At 41.3% G+C, this 26,235-nt stretch overlaps 3 protein-coding genes across 5 annotated transcripts in view; all 3 read left to right on the top strand.

Annotated features, from left to right (window-relative positions):
• The first annotated feature begins 125 nt into the window (after positions 1–125).
• LOC6544144 (coiled-coil domain-containing protein 22 homolog) lies at positions 126–1,962 on the top strand. Its single transcript, XM_001972963.3, has one exon. The coding sequence runs from the start codon at positions 220–222 to the stop codon at positions 1,879–1,881; it is 1,662 nt and encodes a 553-aa protein (XP_001972999.1). The 5' UTR covers positions 126–219; the 3' UTR covers positions 1,882–1,962.
• A 235-nt stretch (positions 1,963–2,197) lies between these two features.
• LOC6544091 (four and a half LIM domains protein 2) overlaps positions 2,198–26,235 on the top strand; it is a 57,325-nt gene continuing 33,287 nt past the window's right edge. The window contains exons 1-3 of one of the 3 annotated variants that reach the window (XM_026977849.1): positions 2,198–2,351; positions 3,565–3,793; positions 21,209–21,294. In XM_026977849.1, the coding sequence (XP_026833650.1) occupies positions 3,713–3,793; positions 21,209–21,294 (167 nt within the window). In that variant the 5' untranslated portion in view covers positions 2,198–2,351; positions 3,565–3,712. Of the gene's footprint in view, positions 2,360–3,564; positions 3,794–21,208; positions 21,295–23,765; positions 24,448–26,235 lie in introns of those variants that run through there. The other 2 variants (XM_026977848.1, XM_026977847.1) reach the window with 2 other exon arrangements.
• LOC26526580 lies at positions 13,992–16,067 on the top strand. Its single transcript, XM_015158817.2, has one exon. It carries the CDS (start codon positions 14,148–14,150, stop codon positions 15,762–15,764), a length of 1,617 nt encoding a protein of 538 aa, XP_015014303.1. The 5' UTR covers positions 13,992–14,147; the 3' UTR covers positions 15,765–16,067.

Genomic DNA, 26,235 nt, shown 5'->3' with positions numbered 1-26,235 from the left:
TTAAATAAGTCCTTAGTAATGCATTTGTAAATTACATAAAAAGAATTTGTTTCAAACTAAGTTACTTTTTGAATCAAAACGGAGCTGCCACATCGGATCACGAAAACCGCTAACGTTGCCGGACCAACTTGTTCACGTATCGCTGTGACTGCCACAAGTGGGTCACAAAAAAAAACACTCCCATTAAAATGCGAAAATAAATGGTAAATAAAGCAAATCATGGACGAAGTGGACAAGATAATCATGCACCAGCTGCACCAGGTGGACGCGGCCATCGAGCCGACGGAGGAGCTGTCCGGATTCACCCCGGAACAGGTGGTGCGAGCGGTCTCCGGCTGTCTGGCGGAGATCCGTCCAGACCTGCAGCTTCCCCGGACACTTCCCGGCGGAGCGATGGCCCAGCGCTTCGGAGTGGCCAGCTCCTTGGCGCAGGGCTGCAAGGATAGCGGTTACAGGGGCGATATTGGATATCAGACCTTCTTGTATCCCAATGCCGTGGAACTGCGGCGGTTGCTGATGTTTCTCATCGAACAACTTCCGCGAGAGCGTCAAAGCGCGGAGGACGGTGCCAGCAAGTCGCAAACCCTGAGTCACAGGCAACTCCTAGAGCGAAAAATACGTAAGGAGCTCGCCCAACAACTTAAGACACCCTGGGTGCCACAGTTTGCCAGGTCCGTGGGCAATCGCAAATTGCTTGGTTGTAGTAGTCTGGGCATCGAATTTCGACCAAACATCAATCTCAACATTCCATCCGCCAATCCCGAGGACCGTTCCAAGGAGCAGCAGCAGTATTTAGACCAACAGGCACCCAACCTCTTCCAGCAAACATCCTCCACCTCGACGGATCTAATTGCCTCGGTGCTGCACAAGAATGAACTGGACAGGTGGGACCAGACATTGCCGGATTCAACGCTTCTTTTTGTGGATAGCGAAGAACCAGCGCCGCCCCCGATTTCTACCGTAAAACCGGCCGCCAGTGCGGAGGAGGAGGCTTCACCCATCCAAGAACTGAGCGACCAAGTCGAGGAGTTGCGAGTCCAATGCGAAACCCTGCTAGCGGAACGCAAAGCATATGCTGTTGCCATTGCAGCTCTTAAGCAGCGGGAAGCAAAAGCGAGCGAGGAGATCAGTCGCATTCAGCCCACGCTCAAACTGCACGAACGCACTTCCTTGGTTCTCGCCGATTCCGAGGAGAACCTGACCAAACTGGAGGCCCTACTAAAATCGACTCAAAGCAAAAGGATTACGCTTACCCAGCAGTGGCAGGATTACAGGAAACCGCTGCTGGAAAGCCTAGAGAAACTTAAGACCGCCAAGGAAGCTCAGGAGGTCCAGGGCATTCGCAACAACATCGAGCAACTGGAGCAGGAACTTCTGACCAAGACCCAACAGCACAACGAACTTAATGCCACCCTGCGAAACGCCAGTCAGTCCTTGGCACCTCGCAAGGAGTACACCCGCAGGATACACGAATTCATTGGGAATATCCGTAAGCAACGAGCCGATATCTACAAAGTTCTGGATGACACGCGGCAACTGCAGAAGCAGCTCAATGTTGTGGGTGCCCAGTTGCAGCGCCAGTTCAACTACACGGACGATCTGCTCTTCCAGAGCGCCAAGCATGATCTCCACGCTAAGCGGGCCTACAAGCTCTTGGCCCAACTCCATGCCAATTGCAACGAGTTGGTCGAGTGCGTCTCCCTCACGGGAAACGTGACCAAGCAGATCCGCGAACTGGAGGTCCAAATCGATGGCGAGAAGCTGAAGAACGTGCTGACCAGTCTGCAGCAGATCACCGGCGATATCCAGAAGTTCGAGCAACACATCCAGGAGCTGCAGGAGCAAATACGGACTGTGGAGCAGCCGAATGCAGGGAGTTAGTTACTCGGAATCACTTGTTTACTAGTGCCAATCACAATAAACGAATTGATGCACGCCAAGCGTTCATTTCATTAGTCAAAAGGAAACGTCTTTAATTGGTTGCTTCTCACAGATGAATATTCAAGTTTCAGAGATATACCTATATACTCTTTTGTACTTATGAAAATAGACATCCTGTATTAGGAATACTTGGAAGCTTTAATATTAAAGGGTATTTACAACGCGGTTTCCGAAACCTGAATAAATTTTGGTATTTTTAGTTGTGCCACTGAGCGGCTTCGTACTTTTGGTATTTTTATGTTAGCGGGCTACGTTCTCACTGGCCAACAGCCGCAACATTCGTATTTTTCGCAGTGTTTTGAAAGCCAAAGCTGAAGCCAAAAGCGCGTCGGCGGATCGCGTTCGTTTCGTTTTTACGTTGATTTACTTTCGTTTGTTTTTAGTTTGCGCGGCAACGAGTGAGATATAGTGTATGTGTGTGAGTGTTCAGTGTGTGCGTTGCTTTTTACTCCTGGCCAAATTACCTACCACAAATATGCAATAACAACGAGAAAAAGCCGTGTTTCAAAATAAAACACTCCAGTGCGTTGTTGTTGTTGTTGCTGCTGCTGATGTTCCAGAACTTGTTTGTGGCCTAGAGTTGTGCGTTGTTGTTGCTGTAGTTTTGGGGTTCTTGCATGCGGCCGATAACAAGTTTAACCGGTGTGCGTGTGAGCCGCGCTTAACTGTGTGCATGCATGTGTGTGCGCGCCTTCGCTGGTGTGCGTGTGTGCGTGCGGCTCCTGCAACAAACTGTTGCTTCTTCTTTCTTCTTCTTACTGAAATTGAATTCCAATTAGAATTGCAGTACGCTGAAGGTCGAATTGGAGAGGAAGGGGAAATCAAATTAAAAAAGCAGTAAAAATAGTGGAAAATCGAATAGTATAAATCAATTAATTGGCCGGCCGGCTTTGCTACTTCTTCTTCTTCCTCATTCTCATATTCGGGGTCAATCAACGTTCGCCAGCAACAACAACAACAACCACATTCTTTTGGAATCGTTCCGGTTCACGTTTTTTGTTTTCGTTAGTGACGTCTACTTCTAAAAATAGTCCAATGACAACATTCTTTGCATATGATCCAAACTTCCAGACTCATTAGAGTTTTTTTTTTTTTTTTCATTTTTTTACTTCAACTGTTATGGCAAATTGCAAATACAGTAAATACCGGTTTAAATACTCCCCCGCAGGCTCAATTTCCATTTTAAATGTACCGACTTTGCTTATCATAAATATCAGATCAATTTTAATTAAAGTAAATCACTTTCCTGTCATCCGGTTGGCAGCAAATAAGGCTAACGTCTTTGAAGTTGAATTGTTGAACAAATGTGATTATTCTGATATACGCTATAAGATTTTATTGAGAAATGGATTTTTTAAAAATTGGTTATTATTTTCAAGGAAACGATTTCATTTAATCACTTTTGTTATTTTATAAATTCCCTAATTGACCCCAATTGCTGTTCACTGTATAAATATCAGCAGTTCCAGCGGCAATAAAAAAGGCCAAAACAAATGCGAATTGAGGTGGCAAAAACAGTTTAACGCCAGCGACATTTTTCAACGGCTACGTAATAATTTGCTTATAGACCAAAGCAGAAATGCCAACTGATAAAAGTTGCTATAAATTAAATTTACTTCGCAGCACGCAAGCTACCCTCGCATAAATAAAGTGCAACTAAACGAAAGCAATACGAAAAGGGGTCCCCAGTGAGTTTTTGTATCTAGAACCTAAAGCCGCAAGTGCAATTCATAAGCGATAACCGACGGAGGTAGAAGATATAATTGCCATAATGACACCATCGCCGACCAAGGAGCTCATGAGTGCCACACCGACGATTTCGCGTCGTCCGCGCGAGGAGTTCGCCGAGAAGGTGAGTGGATATGGATATATGGTATAGGTTTAGGTTTAGGCGTAGGTATAGAAAGATAGCAAGATATAGCCAACAGCAGGGCCGATTTAATGGCCCGCGGCATTTGGCCCAAACTTCCTGCGTTTCCATTTATCGACCTCAAATGTGTTGCGTTGCCGTTGAGGCGGGAAAATACATAAACAAATTGGCCTTTTGCCTTAGAGTCTTCCATTGTTTGCTTGCCTGTGCCTTGTTCAATAAAATATATATATACTCGATCCGGGTGTACCAAACATACATATATGTATTCCCATCAGCAATGCGCGGCCAAATAAATATCGCTGTCATCGCCGTCTTCTCGGGACTCTCAGGGTTCTCGTAATCGTTCCACCTGAGTTCTATGTTATGATTTCCGTTACTCCATCACCTGCGCCGCGATTTGTTTCCGTGCCGATCGGGCGGCTTTGCTTTTCCGCGTCTGCTTTTATTCTTGGCTCTGACTAATCGAACCGAAAATTGGCCCTGGCCTACGTAACGTGCTGAAATTTCATTGATAAGATATCGTTGGCAAGCGGTAATCGCTGTTCCCAGCCGGCGCACAGTTACCATGTTTGTGTTTATTTAGTAAGTGCACTATTCAATTTGAAAGTCCGACCCAAAGTTTTAGATAGCTACCATATTAGATACCACAATGGATAAGTTCTAAGCTGGAATAAGGTCTATCTAACTTTTGAATAAAAAGTTTATTGATTGAAGAGATTAAATGTTTTGTCATATAACTGGTTTGTTTGTTTGTTGTAAAGCTTTCTTTAACATATTTAGAAGATGTCCGATAATCTTATCTTTGAGCTACATCTTTGAGCTAATCTTTGGGCGACGAGATGACTAGTTCTTCCCATACTGCTTTAGATAATTTCGCAGTTGGCCTTTGTAAATTATCCGAATCGTACTCATTTCGGCTGACGTCACTCGAGTCACTTGAAGTGCCAAAGGAAAAAACGCGAAATAAAAACACTTGCTGCAATAACCAATTCGATTTCAAAATTCAACGCTCGGACTTTGAGTAGAGGTCAATGTTGAAGTGGGGAAGCCTCATTAGTGGCGAAAATGGAATGCTTAAAACTGGATTCAGCCGATCAGCAGAGAGCGTGATGTATTCATATACTAATAGACGTGGAACAGTTACAAATTCATATGTAAATCTTATTATTTATGGCTTGTATCTGGATCGCACAAAAGCTGTCGCCGGACTACGCCCAGGAATGTTTTGAATACTTTCAGTGTTTCGAATGGAGATGTCAAGCGAGCTGTAAATTAAGAGGCTTTTATATCTGTATCTGTATCTGATTCCCGTGCTCTCGAAATTTTCGTCAATTGATTGATTCGCCACAGTTGGCAACAAGTTTGGTGCAGATCAATCAATTTGCTGCACACGCAATGATTTTTTTAATTTTTGTTGAATTTTTTGGAGGGTACCTGTGTCTGGGGCCTCTTATGTTTGTTATGCCATTTTATATCTGGGCTGTCAACGATTGCCAGTCAAGCGTGAGGGTCCAATGCAAGCAATTCCATGGCATTGACCATGAAACATTATTTTTCATTCGCTGGCTCGCCTTAAAAGTCGCTTTTCGCAGTGAAGTTGATGGCGTTGGCAGTTGGCGTGCTAACAGCTAATTTTGTATATTCTGCATATGTCTTTTGCACATTAAAACACACACAAAAAAGGGGGAGCAAAAACGAGAACAAAATTGCGGACCACATGAAACGACATGCCGTGCGAAATCTGATGCAATCGATGAGATCATCATTCGCCGAGATTCTCCATCCGCATCCGATCTCCATTAATAGGCCGTCGCATAATTACGAGTATAATAAGTATGGCCAGCATAATCATTTCATTAGCTGCAAAAGTCTGGCTTGGACTGCAAGTTCTTTTCCATTGCGATCCTTGGGTTAGATTAGGTTCATTCTGGCATTGACTCATCCGTATTCCCCAAAAACGCATAAGTAGGGCGCAGGCTTCATTAGCTGGAAAAGTTGCCCTTTGATATTTTTTCGTATTTCCAGATTGGTTCTGACTCATCTGGTGCATCATCATCGCCCTTCTTGTTTTCTTTTGGGATGTGGAGGCTCTTGTTCTTTGTGTGTCGCCAAGTTTGTTGCAGCTGACTTTCCATTTCTGTGCACTCTAAAAAACGCTGCAGACATTTTGATTAACTCGAGGAACTCGAGTCTTAAATCGTTTGAGCTCTTTGTCTTAATTGCTTCAGAAGGTGGCGAATCTTTTATTATAATTGTTTGCTTGGATTGCGATCTTTATAGTCGTCACTTAATTTATCAACCAGTGGCTTTTGTTTTCCTGTTTGGGGACGAATAAAAACTAGACCTGAGTCATCATCATCATGCTGACGAGCCAACCCCAAAGAATTTGTTTAGAAGTCGATGCTGCGTTTTTGTCATAAGAATCCATTGAGCATCCATGAGAAACTACATTAATCTAGTGAAATCTTCAAAGATAGAATTACCAGTGCTGTATCAAATAGCTGTCAAAGTAATGATCGGTATCTAATAAACACGTCAATAAACAAGGGTACTTTGTGGCTTTTTGGTTGGCGCAGATTGAACAGCCAGAGGATCGTATAGTAGGATTGCAAACTTTATTGAATACACCGGTAATTAAACCACGACTTAATGTGCAGGTCTATCCATTTATTATCTCCATGTAAACTACATAAACGCCATAAACTACTATAAACTACTATAAATTACTATAAACTCGCATTAATCAAAGAACTTATGTGCACTTCATCGACTAGAAGAGCGGAATCTGTAAAGTGCTTGCTGCGGACTACAAAACTATCATTATCCAAAAAAGCATTCAGATAAAACGATATCAAAGAGCCATTTTGAGTGTCGTTTTTTTGGATGGCTGGCCTTGCATCCCTCAACATTTTTAGTCAGTTTTATGCTCGGTTCTCTATATTTTGACACTGTGAAACCCGAGGCAATCACTCTGCGGCTTTCCAAATGCCGGGCTGTATATAGAAATGCACAAGTATATATGTGCACATGAGTGGCTGTGGTATGTACGAGTATTTGCATTTGGAGAAGCTACGCTCGGCATTATTTGCGTTTTAAAAAACAACCTTGCACTTGCCGACTGGGACCAACGCTTGACAGTCGGCAGTCGACAATCGACAATCGACATTCGCATTTTGCCAACTGCTAACTGGCAGCTAACTAGTTACTGCCGCCTGACAGTTGACAACTTTGTCAACGTTTTTAATTGCATTATTAGTTTTCATTGCCCGTCAATTTGCGGCCAAATGGCTTCAAGCTGCAAATTATGGAGCTCTCCGTCGCGCCTTGAAACACATTTTTGAATTTCGACTTTCCCCAACTCCCCAATCATCGGTCATATTCCGGTGTCCGTTCTGCTCTTTCCGTAGATTGTTGCGTGCCTTTGTTATATTTCCCAGGGGAGTGTTAGACGAACGCACAGCGGAGGTGAAAAAAACAGCACTAGGAGGTCTGAATAAAACTCAAATCTCTTGGGCTTGTGCTATGAATTCCAATTCCATACAATTCCTTTATATTGGAACTGTTCTGCAAACATTATAAACATTATAGAAAGCAATATATTGATATTTAAGAAACAGGAATCGCTCGTCTAAAAATACAATATTTGATGTGAAATTATTCAGATTAAACGCAGCATGAAGAATGTATGACTGTCTTGTTCCAGGCGCGCTGAATTTCAAAAAATTTGAAATCGAAATCAGAACGACTTGAAGTGCTATTGTGGTGTCCAAAGTTGTGGTGGCGCGAAGTGAGCGGCAAGTGGGGGAGGTTAGAGGGCCTGGGCGTGGGATATCATCTTGCACACCTTTCAAAAACCGGGGTGGTGTGGCATGGATTGGGCTGGGCAGTGGGGATGGCCAGGTGGCCAGGTGGCACTGTCATATCACATGGCGGTGTTTGCGCAATGGAATACCGGCACGCTATCGCCTTTTTGGGCCACGCCATCCTCCATCTGGCAGGAGTCGGTGGTGATGGTGCTGATGGTGGTGGTGTCGTTGTCATCCACCTACCGGATTTTCGGCTGCTACCGCCTCTTTTTTTCGGGCCATCATTTTTCGGACGCCTGGGCGTGTCGGCCTGTGTCGCACATTTAATGTTGTTATTATTAATTTAATTGATTTGGACTTTAATTCGTTTATTTTGGAACAGCTGGCGTAAATGTTATTAACACAAAAAGTTTACGCTCGGCTCGTTTCGTCTATTTTTAGACATTTTCCATTCAAATATACTTTCAACATCAATTTCGGCTTAACTACCAGCGTTTGTTTTTTGAATTGCTTTAATGCCAAATGCCTTTGGCTGTGTGATCTTTTGCGGATTCTCTGAACTGGCTCTGAACTGCGGTAACCCCAATTTGCATTAGATGTATTTAGGAGATATTTCTTTGTCAGCCTGTTAAGCTTTAATTTTTCGTAATCGCTCGCACCAGCCAACATTTCACACCCCACCAAAATCCAGTTTGAGTGTTTCGAATATAAATTGTTCGGCGACGCAGCAACGAAGCTGGCATTACCCTTTAAATCTCCTCATCTCGCCATCTCGCCATCATCAAGCCTCGCTTAAAGTCAATATTTGTGTTGGCTTTAAGCCGAGTGACGGTGACGTCATCGTGGGCATAGCACGCCGATCGGAATTGAGCCCCTTCAATTAAAATGAATCTCCTAAGGCGGAGGGGCTTATATTTATATTGCCGATGCTTTGTTTTCCCCTTCCGGCTTAAAAATCTGAATTAGGAGCGCGTATGACAGGAAGCGCAATTAAGAAAAACAACAAAAATATGTAGAAATATAATCAAAAGGATTTGAGCAGAAGCTTACCTCACATTGGCTGAGTATTGGAATTCAAGAGTAAAATATTTGCATATGACTTAAGGATTTAATCTGCTAAAGACACGTTTCACAGATAACAATGAGGGCGAAACGGATTCTCTGTTATTCCAGGTCTTTATTGTCTTATGCTCGAGTAAGTGTGTTAAGTAAACCTTCTTCTCCCGAACCATTTAGTGTACAAAAATAAAGCTCTACGTCATCGTTTGGCATGCGGCACTAGGCAATAAGATTAGGTCTTTACCCCAAAATGGAATGCAACTGCAGTCGCTGCTTCGGCCTTTTCTGCGTCTTCGTGTAACCATGTGGCCTTTCTCCAAAAATTTTCAAATAAAACAGTCATGAGGCCGCCCCACCTGCACCACTCCCCAAACCCAGCAGCCCCCAGCCACCCAAACCCGTCCATTACGAGTATAGCAGGCTGTAGCAGGCGCAGAGTTTTGCAAAGCTCGCGTCATGCGTGCCTCCACTTGGCACCTATTTATGTACGCACAGTTGGGGTCACGAAAATGGCACCTATGCCCTAAATTGTGAAATATTTGTCAAAGTATTATTAATTTTTGATTGGATGTGGGGAATTTAGAAACGTTTACGTCGTGAAATAAATGAGAGTTGTAGTCACAACCTAGCACTCAAGCTAAAATAAATTACAATTTCGATTATGTTACTCTATGCCCTCTCGAGCATGATAAAAATATGACATAAAATATGACCGTATTTTTCCTAACAGTAGCATTCAGAAATAGGGAAGAAATAACAAAATCATATAAAAAACCAAATATTCCATTTTTGTGACCCCGCCTGTGGATCTTGTGTGCGGTGGCATTCAAGCAGCGCTTATGTGTGCCCGAATGTTAGGTATCGCATGTGAGTATTGGATGGACCGCATACTCATACTCATACTCATACTCGCACTCATACTCGCACTCACACTCGCACTCGTGTTGATGGTCTACTTTTCTTCCCCTTTTCAGCCGCAGGCCTTTCTTGAGTCGCGGTCTCTTGCATTTGGTCTTGTTGTTGTACATTGTCTGCCGGCAACTGGTCACGTTTACTGCACTGAAAGAAAAATGTGAAGCTGCTGTTGGATGCAGCATCGAAATACATATCCATCGGCAACAAACATGTTTTTTTCTTAATGAACTATTTTGCAAGCAAAGTTTGATTCCTACCAAACACAACATTTCGGATCTCTAATGATATTTATATAGCAATATCCTGATTCATCTTACAAAACATGATTAATGAATGAACCAGTGAAACATTCTACTGATTTGAAAAGCCGCAAAATTAAAATATTAAAACATATTATAGTATCAACTCCATTTTGTCATGGAATAGTTGATGTTTTATAGTGAAGTTAATGGTTCATGTCAAATATTTAAAGTTGTTTCCCTATGTGCACGCTGTTTCTGTTGACGCCACCATATCACCGAGCCCCCTGCGTTTAAGTGGCTAAGATAGGTAGGCATTGGATTGGAGCAGCTGTGTGTGCTCTATAACTGTAAAAACACGCTCGCCCACTTCCTCAAGAGCCGGCATTTTGACCAAGGCGTCGTTTTGTTTGATTTCTGTTTCGTTTATATTGCCCCGATGCGATCTCCATCGTCGTATCTATGTTTTTCTGGGTATGGCTGACTCCCCCATGTGTGTGTTAACTTTTAATTGTGCTAAATGTGCACATAAACACACAATAACCGCCCGGCAATAGCGTTCGAAATGCCCAATCCGCAATTCACAATTCACAATTTTTCAATTTTCCAATTTCAACACCCACCCATAATTTGGCTTATTTGTGGCTATTACACTGCTTGCTTTTTATTTTGCCTGATATTGTTGTCGTTGGCATTGGATCCCCACAGTTGTATGGGTGTATCTGGGTTTGTACATGACTTAATGGCTGATAAATATTATATGGTAGGTCATATACCTACACAGACATGGATCTCTATACTTGATTCCTAGCACACAATGCATTTGTCCAGTGGACATGTGCCCATTGGTCACATCGCTGGCAAATAAACCATCAAATCATCCATGCATACTTGAGTCTTGGGTCACTATACAAATTTATTTATTCAAATATTGATTTGCTTATCGGGCACACAATGGCCGACATATGAATTGCATAAAACAGACAATGTTGTTAAACTGGGTAAATATTCATAAAATTGTTGGCGTATTACATTTTTAATGGGTTAAATGTCTAAATCGTAGATAAATATGTTATATATCGAGCAACACAATCAAATAATCGTAATTTATTCTCCATCACTTGGATATCATGATTTTTTAATTCGAAATATGAAACACAATTCCCAGGAAATGGTTTATTCACTTGATCGAGCACTGAATGCTTTTCTTTAAAGGCATTTAAGCGGCTTTATAAACAAATGAATCTACACTGGGAATTGACCTCGTGATTAATCATTTGGGTTTTCTCCACTATGCAGCGATGATTTTGCTCTTCAAGTGATTTATTTCGCACACGAGCAATAAATATTAAAAATGTTCTAAGTTCTTTATTCCATTTGTTCTTCTCTTTTGTGGTAAGCCTACCTCAAGCCAAAAATACAAATGCTTTGATGTTTATGTTTAGAACAAGGCATTTAGTAAATGTGGTACCATCCCCTAAGAATCATATTTTAAATGATTAATTAATTATCTCTATACGCAGACAACGGGTTGTATGCGTAATATGTCCTTAGCATTTAATATTCATTGAAGTTTTGATTTGTTTCTTGAGCCAATCTGCGGTCCTACATATTTTATTAATCTTTTCACAATAAACATTTTGGCGCAGCAATATTTCTGGAGCCTGAAGGGTGGCACCCAATTTGGCAACCACGGATGTATGTGGCATGTGGCAAGTCTTCTGTTTGGTTCTGTTCCGTTCAGTTCTGTTCTTTTATTCTCTCGCCTGCTGATGTGGTTGACACAACCTCGGCTGCTTTGCTGGCTGAGCAATGTTTATATGGGGAGATGCTGGCTCATGATTCTGCGAATGGCGTGAACTTTCCCCTGCCCAACGATTTTCTATCCCCACTTCTCCGGCGTCCCGCAGCGATTTTAGATTGCCCCAGTCCAACCTTATATTTGTGTTAACAGTCAAAAGTATTTGCTCTGCGAAACGTGCCCCGTTCCTTGGGGTTTTAACAATTGAATAAAATAAAGGAGACGGAGGGGGGAAATGAAGAGAATCGAAGACATTTATTCAATTTATTAAGTGTAAAGATCTCGAAAATAAGAATATAATAATTTAAAAGGTGGTTGTGAGTTTCCTTGCAAACCATTTGATTTGGATTGGCTTCATGTAAATATTTTAAATTGTTTAAAAAAATACTGCAGGACTAAACTTTTAAACAACTAACTAATAAATAATTATAATTACAATCCATTTAAGTATTTCAAAGATATATTTAAATATATTATTTAAAATTGAAAATTAAAACTTATTCATACTTATTATCTTTGGAAGAATATGTTTAATTCAGAATATTTATATTTGTTACCTTTATAGATTATTTACGGTTGAAAAACGTAAATAAATAATTCAAAACCTGTTATAAATAAATTATTCACACTTAAAATAACCCAATTAATTATATAAAAATTATGAAAATTAGTTAAAAATACAACCGCTTACATGACTAAGAGCCATTTTATTTTATTTAACGTGTGTGTAGCATTCTGGTTCATTGCCTACATTTAGGCAGCAGCTGCACAGTTTCATGAGTTGAGCCTAAAAGCAGGCAATTGTGTAAGAGCAAACCTGCCCGAGTTCCAAATTAAAGAAGATTAAATTTGGAAAACAGGCAAATAATTCAGCAACTGATTTACGAGCCAACTGGGACTGCCGAGCTTCAGAGTCTTTTGTCCTTAAATTCCCAGGGTTCCAATGGCACATATATGTGGGAACACATGGGCAGTTGTCAAGTGCTTAAAATATGCATGATTTAATTGCCAGCCAGCTGCTGCTGCAAAGTTGTCAAAGCTGCATTAAACCACACTCAACAGCCCGCGAATTTCACAGATACTTCGATACAATCAAGTGACTCGCATAAAGTGAGAAATCGGAAGCGAAGCAAATTAAGGTGCCACCAAAAACGATAAAATATGGTAAAAACCCCCGCACACACGCCACTTGATCTCCACTGAAGCGCTCATTAGACGCAAACAAAGAGACAATGTCTGGTCACCGTTTTCCTCGCCGTCATCGTATTCGCGTTTGATCAGCTCCGTCAAAATCAAATCTGATCGTAGAACGCTCACCTCTTCAAACAAAGCATAACCCAAACACCTGAGCTCAGGTGTCGTCTTTGTTGCGTCGATTGCCGATTGCCGATTGTCTATTGTCGACTTCACACCCGGTAGTTGGAAAATCAGAAAGTGGAGCGTATAAGGCGGTTATAAGATCTTGCAACAGGAAGGGCAACAAACTGGGATTCGTACATATAAGCTCGGTGTCCATATAAGACGTAACGCCTATCCTTTGTTTTCTATCGCTGTAAATTCCTAAGACTTTAATAGGTGCATGAACTTAATGTTAAATAAGGAATAAATGAGAATTCATAGAGCTTCCTAAAAATATATTATTTACGATTTTAGATATAAAGTCAAGCTATATTATTCCATTATGAATTTGACTACCGATTGACAAAACTCTTATTTGTACATGTACATATACTCGTATTATTAAATTAAGTATACGTTTTCATAACAGTGCCAACTAAATTTAATAATGCCTTGCTGTTTTTATGCATTATGACCCCACAATAATTTATACGCCCATTTGGTTTTAAAATCTTTATTTACACGTACCCGAGTTTAATGGGTATCTGATTATCGAGATTGAATCGTAGTTGAGTTCTATTGATTGCGGTGATGTTAGCATGCCGGTGTAAACGCTAATTTGTTAAATGAGCTGTTGATGCCCGTCTGCGATGGCTAATTAGAGCGATTTCCGTTGCATAAATTACGAAAGTAACGTTTTGCCCCAACAACGACTGGAAAAGGGCTAATTTACATAATACCCGTGCATGTGTGTGTGTGTGGGGGGGACTGTTACACCCACACACCCAGGTGGTGCTGAACGCATACAGACATATAGCCACAATACATAATACAAGCGGCTCAAAGCGTGTGGAACGCGATGATGAAGTTAATACGCTAAATTGGTCAAAACAAACGAAACGAGCAAAGTCGAATGTCGAAGCCACACGGCAAGAGAGACGGCGACAGTTTATGCGAAAGAGACGGCTAGCGAGAGTGTAGAAATTCTAGTGATCCGCGTAATAACTGAAGTTGGGCGCTCAGTTGCTCAGCGGCAGTTGACAGCGTCGGTTCGTGGATCAGCGATCAGCGATCGTGGATCGAGATTTTTTTGGCCCGCCGCCCGCCAAGGTTAATTAGCCCAGATCCGAGATCGAGATTACGGAGAGACAGAGAACGCAGATCACCACCTAGTGATGTCGTTTTTTCGCAATATACGCTCCTCCCTCTCCTCGTCATCGCGGGCCAAGAGCTCCCGCTCCTCATCCCGTGATACGACACCGGTACGCTCGGAATCCCGCCCGGGCAGCGTGATCAGCGGGGTGGGATCCGTGGGAGTTACCAGTCGCCGGGACTCGACTACCAGCTCAACTCTGCAGCGCGGGGATACCTTTATAATGCCCAATTCGGAAGAGGAGGCGGGCCCGGCATCGAACACCTCCACTCTGGAGAAGAAGTCGAAGAAGTCCAAGGTCTTTAGTAAATTCAGCACCTTTACCAAGCGCAAGAAGACGCCATCGCCCGAGGAAGTGGCCAGCTATGAGCATCATCCCAGTGACACGGCCACGAATACGTACTACAAGTGGCGCAGCGATGGAGCGGACCGTCTGCAGGATTACGATGCTCAGTCGGATCCCTTCAACTTCCTTTACGAGCAGCACTCCAATCTGAGGGCTCTGCAAACGGGTGAACCCAGTGGTGTGCATCGACAGGCCAGCATTGGCTCAAATTCCAGTGGCAGCTTTGATTCATCCACCTACCGTAAAAGCAAAACTCCCACGCATTTGCGAGAGCAGCTGGAGCAGCTAAAAACCCACTCCAACGACGATCTGCTGGAGGATCAGCAGCGGGAGGAGGATGAGCGTGAGAAGTACAAGACAGTCACCATAAATAGCTTTAGGAAATCCTTCAGGGATCGCTTGCTGCAGCAGCAGAAGGAAGCGCCCCACAATCCCGCCTGGTTTGTGGAAGTTCCCGCCCAGCCCACGTCCACGAAGCCGCTGGAACGTCGTGAATCCAAGGAGAACAGACCGGATTTCCTGGTCTTCGACAATGATAACTACCGTCCGCAGTCGCGTTCTCCTCTCCGGGATCGTCCCTCTCGTTCCGCCACCCGTTCTCCGGTAAAACGAAACGAGACTTTCCGGGTCACACAACCTTCAGTGCGTCATATGTCGCCATCGCCGGCACCCACACCTGCTCCCTCCATTCGCATCGAGATCAAGAACTCCATATCCCCGCATTCTCCTGGCAGATTTGTGCCCGTTGGCGTTGCCAAGCCCATGCCCACCACCGAGTACTATGCCCAAAGACTGCTGGCCAATAGAACCAGCATGAGCCCCAGTCCAAGTCAAAACCAGGGCTCTCGATGGTATCGCCAGCAGAACTCACCCACACGGTTGAGTGTGGGTCTCCACCAGCAGCAGCACCAGCAGCACCAGCACCAGCAGCCCAACCACCTCAGCCAGCAGCAAAAGGGAGGACGCACCCTGGTGCACATAGGATCCGACCAGAGCAAGGCAATGGCGCCACCAGCCCGAGGAAGGGCGCCCACAAGGGTCCAGCTCTATGGCAGTAAACCACAGAGTCGGCCACAGCCAACGACCTACTTTGGCGGCCACTACAATGCACCTGTTAAGCCCAGCCCGCGATCATCGTCCACTGGTGGACCCGCCGTGTTTTTGGGGCGTCGCGAACCACCAATGACACGTGCCACCACCACCAACAGAAGCACCGCCAACAGCACCACCGCCCACATTGCCGCCCCCATGCCACGACGCAACCGATCGCCGATCAAAATGCCCTGGCGGTAGGCGTTAACCGAGTATACATATATAGATAGATATGGATGAGAATGTCATATTGCCAATGGAGAATCAAGAATGAGTGGATGACATGTATAGCAGTTCTTCCAAAGTGACAAAGTCGTAGAAGTTGCGTCATTATCAGAGCTGGGAGCTCAGCTTTGTAAACGTTGTTTTCGCCCCTCGATATCGGGCAAATAAATGATTTATTTATGTACTCGTATCCCCATCAGACCGAACAATCCGCATCGTGTGTTGTGAATTTTTTGTACGTCAAATTATTGTTAAGTAAATAAAAAATAAACGACAAACAGATAATGCAAAATGTGAGTCTCAACGGGGAATTTTGTACACTTAAATGGCTTCGGCGAACCCGAAAAAGCACTCACGACTTCTAGTATAAAGTGTTAACTGTCAGTTTGGAGTTGCCCCCAAAAAGAGTGCTCTGAACTTGCTAGATATGAGTGCTATGAAAGTATAGTAAAAGATGGATGGATGGGCAAGCATATAGCTTGTGTCTCTATGACTAACGTGCATAAAAATGAGCCAGCGTTACGTGACAAGCATTTAATATGGTCACTCGATTGGTCTGATGGGCGGGGTGCGGAGATTGTCTAGTTAGAACGCCGCTGATGAGCTCTTGGCCATATTTGGGTTGGGAATATGTATTCGTACTCGCAGGCAAATTATGGAATAAAGTGCCTTTCCCCAAGCCAAAACACACGGCGCTGGTGATGTCAGCCGTCTATCTATGCGTTTCTTCGGATTTTCACATTAGGGATGCCACCAAACAGACATACATAATCCTCTTACTCTAAAATGGTAATGCACCCAACAAAAAGTATTTATCAGTAGATGCCCTTCTATGCGCTTCTCATAGAGTGTACTTAAGCAATGCCCAATAATAGAAAAATACAGTGTACGTAAAAAAAAAAAAATGTAAATTCAGTATTATTTAAAATGTTAAGATATACATTAACATTGATTTTAAAAGTTTTTTTTCTCTTCTTATTTACAATCCGTCTTAGGCAAGTATGGTAAACCCCAAAAAAAGTATTTTTCAGTAGATGCCTTCTCTGCGCTTCTCATAGAGAGTACTTAAGCAATGCCCAATAACAGAAAAATACAGTGTACGTAAAAAAAAAAATGTAAATTCAGTATTATTTAAAATGTTAAGATATACATTTACATTGATTTTTTTTGTTTTTTTTTTTCTATTTACAATCTGTCTTAAGCAAGTATGGTAATGCACCCAACAAAAAGTATTTTTCAGTAGATGCCCTTCTATGCGCTTCTCATAGAGAGTACTTAAGCAATGCCCAATAACAGAAAAATACAGTGTACGTAAAAAAAAAAATGTAAATTCAGTATTATTTAAAATGTTAAGATATACATTAACATTGATTTTAAAATTTTTTTTTCACTTTTTATTTACAATCCGTCTTAGGCAAGTATGGTAATGCACCCAAAAAAAAGTATTTTTCAGTAGATGCCTTCTCTGCGCTTCTCATAGAGAGTACTTAAGCAATGCCCAACAATAGAAAAATACCGTGTACGTAAATGTAAATTCAGTATTACTTAAAATGTTAAGATATACATAAACATTGATTTAAAATTTTTTTTTTTTTCTTCTCTTTTTATTTACAATCTGTCTTAAGCGAGTATGACAATAAGTAAATTTTATAATTAATCTTAAATTAACAGAGGCAGTAGTTATCCATTAAGCCCTTCTACATACTCTATGCATAACATGTTTTAATACTTAATAATTTGATGGGGAAAAAACTATAACATATCTACAACATATGTAGATGTTTTGGATGCCGCTGGTAATAATAGAATAGCTTAAATGCGTTGCGCGTCCTCGTATGCCATGTTTTAGAATAAATTTCCTTTCACCAAGCCAATACTCTAACATTTAAGCTAATGATGATGTCAACGGCCTTTCTATGCCTAAATCTATCTCAAGAGTAGACGTTTAAAAAGGAATATAAAATACTTTAAGTATAAGTTTCGTTCTGAAAACTCCTTACTCCATGATCACTGATCACTATAATAATATTAGTGCTATATGCAAAGTATTATAACTACGTTTCTTTTATGTAAAACTCCATAGTACCGAGATGGTAATCCGTATGGTCACGCGATTTTCTCGTATCGTACTAACTGATTGAAATAGACGAATGAAATAGACAGAAACTCCGATTTCGCTGACCGCATCCGTCTTTTGTCTGTCCGCTAATTAGTGGATTATTGCCCCATTCTAACTTCAGCTTAACTGTGCACACATTTCACTTTCTAATCCAGTGGCAACGAGGCCAGCAAAAGACGCGTCTCTGGCCAAAAAGTCTTTTAAGAGGCAAGATCATAGAGACATCTTTGGTCAGTGCAACTACAACTCCAGTTTTTGCTCGGATCTACGCACGATCTTGAACTACATTAGTGTCAGTCGGCGACGCACTTTGTCTGGCCAGATTTTAAGATGTGTTAATGTGAACTAGAGTGTGAAAATCACTATGTTTGCAATGTAAGCTAATACGCAGATTAACCTTGCTTATACGGCTGAAGTCTTGGCGCTATTTCTTTTTTTAGCGTGGGTCTACAAACAGGTTGAATTCAGACTTTGAATCATCATCATCGCCAGTAAATAGCATTGGGCTAATTCGTGATCGTTGGGCCGGAGGTTCCCTCAACTCATTCCCCAAAAACTCCACTTGTTCCGTCTGTGAATTTGTTAATTTGGCTTGTATTTTCGGTACTTCACTTAAGTGTGTCGGCTTTTTCGGGCCTCTCTCTCTTTTATTTGGGTTGTGTTTTGCAATAAACAAACACTTACTGTTCTGTTGCTTGCGCTTTAAAAGATATACTATGTAAAACGCATAGATTCAATTCCAAGTAACTGCGGACCGGTTTTCAGTTTTTTTTTCTGTTGCTACCGCCAACTGAGACGACGACCTACGGATTTTGCTACCCTTTAGTGTGTTTTTCGGTTAAGGTGTTTTGAATTGCCGTAAAACGTGATAATTTGGGAAAAATCGGTAAGTATAACAAAAGTGGAGAAAAGAAAAATGTGCCAATGTTTTATTCAGTGCTGTAATTAGTTAATTTAATTTAGATACACAAATTTTGTTGTATTCAACAAATAATTTTAATAACAAATATTCACACATCAATAATAAGCATTATTTACCTAAAATAAATTAGGGGAACTGGCAACATTGCGTATGAGTGATAATATTTAAGATTTCAATTGTTTCAATTTGTAGTCTAATCCTATTTTTTTGCTTTAAAATATTTATAAACGGTGAGTTTAGGTATACCGTCTTTGAGCTTAAAACTAACTTACTCTCATTTTACTGCAGACAAACAGTCAACAGCCGGTGGCTTAGCGTCATTGATCGAAAATGTGGTGGCTGAACGAACTTTGATTCGGATTTTTTATTTTTCGATATTTTGCTATAAATTTCGCTTTGCTGTGCCAGACTTTTGGCTTCGAGTGGGAGTTCCAAAGTGCGTGGGCTTAACAGAACTGGACTGACCACCATTAGAGCCAGATTTGTATGCGCTAAATTTTACAAGACGCCGCGCCAAAAATGGCAATTGCAGCATAATATTTCTCATATCGCGAAACGAACTCCGCTCATGTTTATTTATGCAAGAGATTATGATAATTAAAATGAAATTGGTTCGCAGCCGGCTAGGCGGCACATGAGATCATAAATTCAGAGGAGCGATTGGAGGAGGAATACAAATTGGATGATAATCTAGGCATTACGTTAAATCCGACTGGGTGAAATGTGTTTAATATCAAATTACAGCTATAACATTTTGTGAAACTTTCGCCATCATGGATTTATTGACATACCCATTCGTTTAATTGGAGCGCATTAATCTTTGAACACAGCCAAATAAAAGGCACCACAAAGTCAAAGCGGAAGACAAAGCGGCGACCGCCTAAGTGGAAATCAAACATTTGCCGAACAGCGGGCCGAGTTGCAACTTAATGCCAATAATATCCGCGCGTCAGGCGCAAATGTTTGCCCTCGAATCCTCGAATCCTCGACCCTTCGAACCCGTACTCGCATTCGTCCTTATCCCCCTGGCATTGTCTACCCGGCACTTTATTCCGCCGCTTTGAACTGGGTCAGCATCGATTTTTGGCCAGCGACGTGTCACAATTATCGCTGCCAGCGATGGATTCGATGTCACCCAAATGGCAGTTCGGTCTTAAAATGCCCAAAAAATTGATGCAGTTTCCCTACCCGAATATCAGATACGTAGTTTTCTGTGCCATGCATAACTATTAGAGCCTTATGGTTAGGGAATGATCTGAATGTAATGAAGTTCCGGGTAAATGATGAGCTGGATATTTATTTGAGGGCAGTGTTTTCCATTTCTCAATAGATATATTCTATAAACATGTTACATAAGTACCAGCAAGTACTATATACCTTTAATTTTGCCGAGCCATAAGACCAAGTGGAGTGCACGCAGGGCAGCTCTAGACATCCTGAATATTAATGTGCCGGGTCAAAGCTATGAAAAGTCAAGTCTTGTGTTTATTGGCAAGCGTTAAGGATTACGTATAGCCGGTCGAAAAAGGAAGCAAAACAATTTCTACTGCAGTCCTCGAACTCGGCACAAAGACAAAGGCAAGTTGGCCAAAAATGGAAGCGTGCCAAGTGCAATTTCTGTGTTTTGCTCCCTCTGTTTTTCTGTTTTGTTTGTTGGCTTGGCTTGGTTCAGCGTGTATTTTTGGAACAAGTGCAACATCCACGGCGGCTACTGCAACATCAACATCCGATCCGCGGCAGCAACTGCAACTGAAGCTGCCACTGCCACTGCCACAAACATATTCATTCGACCCGCTTGCACTCAACTTCTGGCATGTGGCACCGGCTTGAGCCTCCGCCTTTCCTTTGGCTCCACGGCAGCTGGCCAAAAGCGATTTGCATGCATTTGCATCCGGAGTCCGGCAATTTCAGATACGGCCAGAACAGAAGTACATGGAATTGTTTGGCGCAATGGCGCGTAAATGAGCAGGGCACAAATTAAGTTGTACAATCGTAAATCGGTTTTGTCTGAGCGCCTTGTTTTTTTACTTCGCATTGCAGCATGTTTTTTAATGTATTGAAAAGGGAAGTTTTCCCGAGTGCATAATGCATACAGCCAACATTATGATCTTGAATGGTAAAAAGGGATGATTATCTTAACGCATTTAAATTATTTCCTCCGAAGTAATTAAAGGCAACTCATATTAATTTTAGAGTTTAAATTTATAAGACACGGCAATCCAATTCGAATTAATAAAAGCAAATAATGTAGGAATAACATAGGGATAAAATTGGAAACGTAAACTTCTCAGCATTGCTGGAATATTTAATATTTAATAAATATTTCGATATTTAATTATTGTTGACTGCTGACTAATTAAACTTTTTTCTCTTTTTCAGGGTGCCATTATAAGAGAGGTTGAAGATGGAGTACGTTGCGAGCAATGTAAGTCAGATTGCCCAGGATTTGCAGCGCACGATTGGAGGTAAGAAGTTGTCACTTTCAACTATTATCTGTAATAATTTAAGTTTGATATAAGGCATTTTTGATCCTAAAAATGTATCCCAATTCAAATATTTTCTATAATTTCATTTAATGTCTCTTTAACAATAAAAACATTTAAAAAACAATTGCCCCCTAAAGGTATGCCAACTTTTTGTGCCGTCACTGTAAAGCTCTCTGAAAAGCTTGACTGCTCGGTAGGAGTAGTTGGAGGCACAGCCGCTAGATGGAGCAGACTATAGTTTCGTAAAAAAAAAAAGAAACAAATATGTATATATCCACAGTAAATAAGGTAAAAGTCAGCGATTTGTTTTAAAACAAGACCGCAATATATTAATTTGGAATGAATTAAAGTCAAAATTTTACGATAATTTTTCTGTGTGGTCTTGGCATTACTGTATCTTGATAAATAAATTATGCGTCAGCGGTGCCAAAAACAGAGAATCCTCCTCTCAAGCAGCAGGGAATCCAGCAAAAAGCCAAGAAGAAAACACATACAATCTTGTGGTTCATAAAAGCAAAGTTAGAAAATGAACCAAAACCGCCAGACGTTGGCAAAGGCGTTTTGGCAGCGTTTCCATATATCCCCTCAATGAAATATACGTAGTATTGATGACATCGGTGCAACGTGCAATGTGCAATGTGGATAATGACTGGCTGCAGCGTTAATTTATTGCTCGCCTTGTGGCCGCGGACCAAATAAATACTGGCTCCTCCGATTATTTTCACTATTTATCATTGTTATTTGCGAAAGCCAGATAAAAAGCCACGTGAAACTAGTTTAATTCCACTCGCATGAATTATGCAATCATCTGCCGCATTTTATAATGCTCCATATACGCAAATCGGGACTCGACAATTGGCCAAACACTTACCCATTTCGTCTGCTCCTGCGCCCAACTGCAAAAACCATTTCAAATTACGCCATTAATTTGTGAACTGAACCGAATGTCCGACTGTCTGTCCAACGTCTCCTTTTGTCTAACTGCGGTGGTGTTTTCTATTTGTGTTTTCATTTCGATGCTGGCCGCACGCCAATTCCATTTGATGATTTACGGGGCGTATACGTGATGCACTTTAAAGGTCCTCCGTTTAGCGAAATAGTAGGCCTAATAGCCAATAATGAAATTAAAATAAAATGAAGTAAAAGATATTATGACTCCATTTTTGGTAGATTTTCTCAACCAACTTTTAAATACTTTTATTGTTTTAAAAACTGAAAAAAATAGAAAGAGCATTCCGCCCTCGTTGTGTTTACCGCTAATTCGTGTTTTCAGCAATTACTTACATTTTGCCTGATTGGATTTGTTTGCTTTTGGCATTTAAAAAGTATTATTTGCCAGAAGCAACTAAACTATCTGTTTTTGGCTTTGGGATTTATGTCTTTATGTGAATTTTTTGTGGGGTAGTAAATTAAAATTTTAATTTCTTTAACAAAGCAAGTCAAATCACAAGAACCATAAAAACGATATTAGGAAAATTTCTATTTATAAATAAAACTTAGGCAAGTTTTAATGACCATGTTATTAAATTCATTTGATGAAAACATAGATCAAACCGTATCGTGGCAGAACCATTTGTTGTGTGGGAATACACACTTAAAAAAATATTGGCTCAATGATTATTAAGGGAGGTGATCCGGTACTATGATTATCAAATAAATCGAAGAGATAATGCTACGCAGATATAAATAGCAGATTGCACTTGCACTGGAAAAAGTTGAGATTGCATTTGATTGGACAATCAAACCATTATTTTAATTGGACAATAATGATAGCAAAAAGGTGTTAATTATTAATCTCAGTAAACGGAGATAATTGACTAAGCAAATAATTATTTTCATGCCCAAGTGCGTACATTAACCCCTTGTTTCCCCTTCGCCTCGTTGTATCTCGATTTCACTCCGTTGCAGCGGCAATTAGTTGGCAATTAAAGACCTTGACTTGAATTTCTATAAATTCACCCAAGGGTTCGCCGCACATTTGTCTGTCCGCCCTGGAGATTCAGATTGAATTGATTGCGCTACAAGATTGAGGATTGACGATTGCGATTGCTATTGCGATTGCTATTGCGATTGCCATGTGGTTGCTACATCAATTTGCCGGGTTCAGCTCAAGTTCAAGCTTTCCAGCGACGCGTGCATTTTTTTGTCTCTTATTTTTTAGGGCTTATGCTTGAGCAATGAAGACCGATATTGACTAACTGACTGACTGACTGGTTGACTGGCTGACTGACTGACTGACTGACTGACATACTGATTATCTACATGCATATGTATATACGTACAGAGCTTAAGCTCGTGATTGTATTACGTGTATTATGCATTGACGATCTCTCTAACAGCTGCGTGCTCGTTTTGAGTTTGTTGATTTATTTGTTTTTTTTTGCATTTGTGTTTTATTTTTCGTGCTCAGAGACGAGCTCAAATTGCATTGTTTAACTGTTAAAACAGTTGTTCCCCAGTTGCCCGCACGATCGGTCTGTGTCCCAGAGAGCCAATGAATATTCGAGTTGAATTTAGGAAATATTGTAAAAAATACGAGGCTGTGGAGTAAAAACACGCGATGTGTGAGCACCTTATCGCGTTTTAAACTACGCTCTTTTCCACGACGAATATTTGCCTCAACGTCAATTGTGCTTATCAAAATCGAAATCGCTTTCGGGAAACAGTCTGGTCAAAAATATAGAGTGCGACCACCCTTATTGTATGCCAAAGCACTCCAGACGTGGGGCAAATCAAAACAAATAAGTTTTTAATGTAAAAAAGTTGAAGCCTAAGGTAAATGACTTGTACTCAATAATTTGTGCAATGCGCTCATCTCAAAACGACCTTAAAGTGAAGCCCGCTGCCTGAAGCCACCAAACTGAAAACGGTTTTAGCCCGTGTTGCCTGTGTTTTTAAGTTGCGTGCCGAAGTCGTTAGCTGAACTCGAAGCTGAAACTGAAGTTGAACTTTGGACAATATGCTGTTGAAGGTGTGTCCATGCGACGACTTCCAAGTGCAGCACAAAGTGGTGAAGAAGCAGCCCAAGTTTCCCACTCGCGAACGCCACATGGCCATTCGGCGGAAAAAATCCACGGCCATGGTCACGACCACGACCACGTCAGAGAACACAGCGAAGTGTCCGGAACAACGGTGAGCATGGGAAAAGTGGGAAAGTAGGGGTTAAATAGGGGAACTGGGGTTCTGCCGGGTCAGCTGTTTATGAGTTATCGAGGTGGTAATTATCGGCTAATGGATTGTGCCTCGCGTCCCACAAAGTATTTTAATTGGGCATCAATCTTTCGGCACTCGCCTCGGGCTGAAAAGGCCAAGAACAACATGGGCAACTCAAATAAATTCCAATTTGACTTCGGCATCTCTCTGTTCATTTCTCGACTGCTGTTTTGCATAAGTTCACACTTTGCGGTATCAGATTTTAGTAGTATCCCATTCAACTGGCGCAAAATGGGTGCTGAGGGAGCCAAATCAAATTAAAAAGCCGTCTAAATAATTATAATTGCGCGTCTAAATTTTTTTTAATTATTCTACGAGATTTTGGTATACTGTACTATTTCATGAAATGTTCTTGATACCTTTTAAAGTATACATTTTTAAACCCTGCTGGGAGGGAAACAAACTAAAATTTAATTGTTAGATTGAAAATAATTACTTATTTACAACACATATAAAAAAATTGTGAGGAATTCACTTCTCAAGTTCTCAATTAAGCAGTCGAACAAAATGTTAATTTTTGTTTTCTTTAGAACTTTCCACTGACCCAACTTTCTACTCGAAAAAACTACAAATGGGTTATGCAAAATGTGCAAAATCCACGAGATCTTACCCATAAATAACCCATGCCCCACGTGAGATGCCTTTTCGGCCGAAAGCGATTAGAGAAACACATTTTTGACAACAAAGCAATTTAAAACATTTGCCGGCCAGAGGCCAACGCAAAAGTCGAAATAGTGACGAATGATCATTGTACTTGGAGCAATAATAAACATTGCGAAATTTGTGTGTTTACTTAATGTGACGGTAGCATTAACGTGAATTTCCACGAATCAAAGCAAACCTAAAAGCCTAAAAAATATATGTGTACAGAAATAAATAAATACATTCCATTTAAAAGTAAGACAGCATTTGTAGCCACCTTTTAGAGGGGTTTCCGCGCCACGAACATGCTGCAAAAAGGCATCAAATGTAGAAAGATGGCCTTAATGCTTGGCCGCAAAGCCATTTACACCTGCGGCCGGCGACAAAAGCCAAATGTAGTCGGCAGATACATGTATCTACAGCATCTGTATCTCTTTTTTCCCCCACAACGCCATGTAATGCAATTTTCTTTTGGCTGCTTGTGCCTGTCCGTGTAATTAAAAGCAACAAACGACAGGCTCGTGCATCAAAGGTGCCTCTGATGGGTGGGTTAATAAACAAACAAACAAACAGGTTTCCCCACAGCTGTTCACCTGGCCCCGGGTGCCAATGATAAATGGTCTGAATTATGCCCAATTGCATCTGCATGTGCACTTCATATTGGCTTTTGAATGGGAAATCAGAATGGACCTCATGCGGGTGTATATTTATTCACATGAATTGATATGAACCAATTAAAAGGGTTTTTCTCTCAATTTGTTTTTGTTGACCATAGCCTCTGTTTGTCCGTGAATAAAGTTGGCGCTTTTTATTGAGAAAAACTTTTATGGTGATGTTACCCTTCCATATGCATATGCAATGAAGAGTTAATTGCAATTTGTGGATTTATTAGTTGATTGAGGTGTTTAAAAAATCCATGTCTTTTCACAACGCAGTAATTGCCTATCTGTCACCATAGATCACCACACATGCAGTCTTGAATTCTAACTTATCAAAGTTTCCGAACAAAAGCCCAATAACTTGCGATAAAAGCACGTGTACGTGCATTTAAAAGATACGGGTATT

The sequence above is a fragment of the Drosophila erecta genome, unplaced genomic scaffold, assembly GCF_003286155.1.
Source record: "Drosophila erecta strain 14021-0224.00,06,07 unplaced genomic scaffold, DereRS2 tig00000021-arrow-pilon, whole genome shotgun sequence".
NCBI classification, from domain to species: Eukaryota; Metazoa; Arthropoda; class Insecta; order Diptera; family Drosophilidae; genus Drosophila; species Drosophila erecta.
The sequence above is the reverse complement of the archived record's forward strand: the minus strand, read 5'-3'. Positions and strand labels throughout refer to the sequence as shown.

Coding starts and splice junctions, on each gene's coding strand:
- LOC6544144 (XM_001972963.3), top strand. CDS start 220: ATGGACGAAGTGGACAAGATAATCATGCACCAGCTGCACCAGGTGGAC.
- LOC26526580 (XM_015158817.2), top strand. CDS start 14,148: ATGTCGTTTTTTCGCAATATACGCTCCTCCCTCTCCTCGTCATCGCGG.